Raw genomic sequence first — 5,159 nt, 5'->3', positions numbered from 1 at the left:
TTGGACTTGTTATAAATATTGTTGGTCTTCACGGGTTTTGACCGTAAACACTCCTAATTCACTTCTCAACTGCATCAAGAGACCGCCAGTTCAGTTCTAGGACACCACTAGGAAATTTATGCTTATGGCACACCAGAATTCAAGCATCCGCGGCAGCAACATTCTACGCTTTTACTCAATTTGGCCAGTAGTGCTAGAAGGCTACCAAAAGACCGCTATATCCCAGCAATTGAGAGAGTGGGATATCTTACTTTTGACAAGATTATAACGCAAAGTTCAACACAAAATAGAGCCCTACGATTGTTGGGGATGAGAAAGTCAATAAGACCTACGCGGATTGTTGTGTAAAGTCTTAAATTGCAAAGAAAATCCAGTGTTGTCACTATCCAATTGAATGCATGGAGAGATCCATCGTGTAGTACAAATAGGACCAAATGTGGGTTGCCCAGAAGCACATAACAAACAACAACATTCTACGTGGGAGTCCAAGTTTCATCTTTTAGGATGGTTTTCCTCCTTTTTAGTGCCCTCAAAAACCGGGAAATTATGGCTTCAAAATTGCTTTTTCGTTGTGTTGCTGTTTTAGTTCTTCTATTATCATCCCGAAATGCACTTCAAGCATTGCATGCTGCTGAGCCGGGCCTCTTCACTGACAAGGAAGCACTACTTTCTTTTAAATCTCAGGTAATCGTTGATCCTTCAAATACTCTTTCCTCGTGGAACGACAACTCCAGCCCCTGTAACTGGACTCATGTTGACTGTAGCCAGGTGCATCAAAGAGTCGTTGGCCTTGATTTGTCTGGCCTTGGATTAACAGGTTCCATTAGCCCACATATTGGAAACCTATCCTTTCTTCGCTCTCTTTATCTACAGGAGAACCAATTTACAGGAGTTATTCCTGATCAAATTGGTGCTCTTTTCCGTTTGAAGGTCCTTAATATGAGCTTTAACACCATCAATGGGCCAATTCCTTTGAACATAACCAATTGCTTAAATCTCCAGATCCTGGACTTGATGCAAAATGAGATCTCAGGAGCAATTCCTGAGGAACTCAGCAACCTGAAAAGCCTTGAAATCCTCAAGCTGGGTGGAAACAAGCTCTGGGGTATGATTCCACCCGTCATTGCAAACATTTCCTCTCTCCTCACCCTAGATTTAGTCACCAATAATCTTGGTGGAATGATCCCTGCCGATTTGGGTCGTCTTGAGAATTTAAAACATCTTGACCTTAGTATCAATAATCTCACCGGCGATGTTCCTCTATCCCTGTACAACATTTCTTCTTTGGTTTTCCTTGCTGTTGCTTCAAACCAACTACGAGGTCAAATTCCAATAGATGTTGGAGATAGACTCCCAAATCTTTTAAGCTTCAATTTTTGCATAAACAAATTCAGTGGTTCAATTCCATGGTCTTTGCATAATCTTACAAACATGCAGAGCATCCGAATGGCACACAATCTTTTCAGTGGATCAGTGCCGCCACGACTTCGAAATCTTCCAAAATTGACGTTGTACAACATTGGCTTCAATCAGATAAAAAGTTCTGGTGATGAGGGTCTCAATTTTCTCTCTTCTTTCATAAACAGTAGCCATCTGAAGTTTCTTGCCATCGATGGCAATCTTCTGGAGGGTCTTATTCCAGAATCCATTGGAAATCTCTCGAGATCTCTTCGAAGTTTATACTTGGGAGGGAATCAAATATATGGAAGTATACCTGCCTCAATCAGACATCTTAGCAGCTTGGCTTTGCTAAATATAAGCTATAATCATGTTTCTGGTGAAATTCCACCGGAAATCGGCGAGCTTACAGATCTGCAGGAGTTGCATTTGGCTGCAAATAAGATATCGGGAAGAATTCCGGACTCTCTTGGAAACCTCCAAAAACTCAATAAAATCGATCTATCTGCCAACGAGTTGGTTGGAAGACTGCCCACAACTTTTGTTAATTTCCAGCAACTGCAGTCCATGGACCTATCCAGCAACAGGCTCAACGGAAGCATACCAAAAGAAATTTTCAATCTCTCCAGTTTGAGTGAAACTCTGAACCTGTCCAGTAACCAGCTGACAGGTCCTTTGCCTCGAGAGATCCGGATGCTCGAAAATGTTGCAGCTGTTGATTTTTCTCACAATTATTTTTCTGGAAGCATCCCAGATACAATTGGAAGCTGTAAGAGTTTGGAGGAATTATTCATGGACAACAATATGTTCTCTGGTTCCATTCCGGCTACTCTAGGAGATGTGAAGGGTTTGGAAATCCTTGACCTCTCCTCGAACCACATATCAGGCACAATACCCAAAACTCTTGAAAACTTGCAGGCCCTTCTCTTGTTGAACCTCTCATTCAACGAACTTGAAGGACTTCTTCCCAAGGAAGGAGCCTTTAGAAATCTTTCTAGAATTCATGTGGAAGGAAATTCGAAGCTTTGCTTGGATTTATCTTGTTGGAACAATCAACATCGTCAACGAATATCCACTGCAATTTACATTGTCATTGCCGGTATAGCCGCAGTTGCAATATGCTCCGTGATAGCAGTTTTTCTGTGCGTAAGAAAAAGAAAAGGAGAAATTATGCCGAAGCCAGACTCAATTAAGCTGCAGCATCCCACGATCTCTTATGGAGAACTTCGTGAGGCAACTGGGAGTTTTGACGCTGGAAATCTGATAGGGAAGGGCAGTTTTGGGTCAGTTTACAAAGGTGAACTTAGGGATGCGACTGTTGTGGCAGTTAAGGTGCTTGACAGCGAGAAGTATGGATCCTGGAAAAGTTTCTTGGCAGAGTGCGAGGCTTTGAAGAATGTAAGGCATCGGAATCTCATTAAACTCATCACCTCATGCTCAAGTATGGATAATAGGGGTTTACAATTTGTGGCTTTGGTTTATGAGTACATGTATAATGGGAGCTTGGAAGAATGGATTAAGGGAAGTAGAAGGCGATTAGATGGAGGCTTGTTGAATATTTTGGAGAGGTTAAATGTGGCAATCGATGTTGCTTGTGCTGTGGATTACCTGCACCATGACTGTGAAATTCCAGTAGTTCACTGTGATTTGAAACCTAGTAATGTACTTGTGGACAAAGACATGACTGCAAAGGTGGGAGACTTTGGTTTGGCAAAATTGCTGGCAGAGAGAGGAGCTGATAAACAGTCAATAAGTTGCACGGGTGGCCTCAGGGGCTCTGTAGGATACATTCCTCCAGGTTAGCAATTTAACTTGATCTTGGAATCTCAAATTGTTATTTGAACACTCGTGTGTGCTAGCTTTCATGCGCCTTTCTTTTTGCTTGTGTCTGTAGATCTCTTGTGTGTTTATCATTTGTTGAGTGTGCTTGCGTGTCTTTGTATCCAATCAACTGAGAGAGTCCGGACCGCCACCATATTAATTTTTACTGTTATTTGAAAAACCCTGCATTTTATGGCCATAGCCTTGGTTTTAGTTCAACCCCCTACTTGTATCTGAAATTAAATGCATTAATTTATATTTAATTGCATTTGAAATGCATGGACGTCTTCGTCGCAGAATATGGTCTAGGACAGAAAGCAACAACTTCGGGAGATGTATACAGCTATGGAGTTGTGCTGCTAGAGCTGTTCACCGGGAAGAGCCCAACACATGAAATCTTTTCTCGAGATTTAAGCCTAATCAAGTGGGTGAAGTCAGCTTTCCCTGCCAACATAGAAGAAGTAGTGGACCCTGAGCTACTCTTATCAATCAAAGATTTTCACCGTGGCGCTCAATTCGAGAGCCCTGAAAAACAGCATGAATGTTTGATTGCTATCCTTGGCGTCGGGCTATCCTGCACTGTCGAATCTCCTGATCAGCGAATTACCATGAGGGACTCTCTTCACAAGCTGAAAAAGGCTAGAGACACCCTTCTCAAACCAACGCTTGACCACAAACCATATCTTGACTTGGAAGTTGGAATTGTTCATCGCGGCATGACGAGTTCGTAGATAATTAGATATTTTACTCTCTGGCTGGTTGGTGCTGGTATTCTATTAGTATTATATTTTCTATGTAAGGTGTGAAGTTTCTATTATTTATTTTACTGTCATCAGCCATGCATGCTTTTTAAGTCCCAGCTTGTATTTTATTTTGTTATACGGCAAATGAAAAATGGTTAATAATATTGGTCATTTTAATTAACGGTACTTCAAGCAGCACTTCTCATCGCTGCCAATCCAATTTACACATTGAAAATTGTATTGTATTCACGGTGAGATCCTCTAGATCTGCAAGGACACGGGTTTTTTCCATTTTATTGATTAATTTTTATTTATGAGATTTTTTATTTATAATAAAATATCTTAAATATTTCATTTCATTTCATTACTCAACGTTTCACTAGCTTCCAATAAAAATGACATGATAACTTCAAGTATATAGAGTATGAATTCCTACGTAAGAAGAAGGGGATGGACGACGATATAAAAAAAAAAAAAAAAAAAAGAAGAAGAAGGAAAGTAAACACCCAATTAGAAGACCGCCATGCTTGATCTGAAGCCAAATGAAAGTAACACCCAATTGACTCGTGAATTTCAACTTCTGCCCCTTGTTTGAACCACAAGTCAAGAGGTAGATATGCCAAATAACATTAACCACTGGCAAGCATTCTCTAGTCTCTTTCACGTCAGGGCCGACTCTGAGTCAAAGTCATCTCAAACAATTCCTGCAGGTTCTTGATGCAGTACATGAAGAAAAATCAGCCATGAAAAAATCTGTGTTGCCAGTATCCAAATGAACGCCTGAAGAGGGCAATGTTGTTCGATTAAATAGACTCATGAGAATTCAGCAAAGAAAAAGCTGTGCTGTCAGTATCCTCAAGCCAGTTTATAAGGCTACCTAGATTAAGTCTCCTTCCTTTTCAGAATATCATTCGGCCAGCTGTTTATAAATTAAGATTCATATCTGTAGGGTTTCATAATGATAGTTTATAAAATATATTCTTGCAACTGTTTATGTTATTTTGTAGAATTTCATGATTTATAAAAATAAATTTAACACACGGTATATCAATATTGATTTATGACAAATGGATGCCTAAAAAACAGAAACATTACAAGTATTAAACTTCAAATGATAACAATTCGATGATTGTTATATATGTTTAACAAGATATAAGAGAATGCCCAAAATATTAAATTGGGCAGGAATTAAGGAAA

At 39.9% G+C, this 5,159-nt stretch overlaps 1 protein-coding gene across 1 annotated transcript; it reads left to right on the top strand.

Annotated features, from left to right (window-relative positions):
• The first annotated feature begins 442 nt into the window (after positions 1-442).
• LOC105107523 (probable LRR receptor-like serine/threonine-protein kinase At3g47570) lies at positions 443-4,204 on the top strand. The gene is made up of 2 exons (XM_011001476.1): positions 443-3,196; positions 3,517-4,204. The coding sequence occupies exons 1-2, from the start codon at positions 505-507 to the stop codon at positions 3,948-3,950; spliced, it is 3,126 nt and encodes a 1,041-aa protein (XP_010999778.1). The 5' UTR covers positions 443-504; the 3' UTR covers positions 3,951-4,204.
• The last annotated feature ends 955 nt before the right edge of the window (positions 4,205-5,159 follow it).

This window comes from Populus euphratica, unplaced genomic scaffold, assembly GCF_000495115.2.
Source record: "Populus euphratica unplaced genomic scaffold, PopEup_1.0 scaffold162.1, whole genome shotgun sequence".
Taxonomy (NCBI): domain Eukaryota; kingdom Viridiplantae; phylum Streptophyta; class Magnoliopsida; order Malpighiales; family Salicaceae; genus Populus; species Populus euphratica.
Note: the sequence above shows the minus strand (reverse complement) of the source record. Positions and strands in the feature narration are given on the sequence as shown.

What these genes read in the sequence shown, in the direction of transcription:
- LOC105107523 (XM_011001476.1), top strand. Translation starts at nt 505, where the DNA reads ATGGTTTTCCTCCTTTTTAGTGCCCTCAAAAACCGGGAAATTATGGCT. An exon ending in TGTAGGATACATTCCTCCAG is followed by an intron (nt 3,197 to 3,516) that starts GTTAGCAATTTA and finishes TCTTCGTCGCAG; the next exon opens with AATATGGTCTAGGACAGAAA.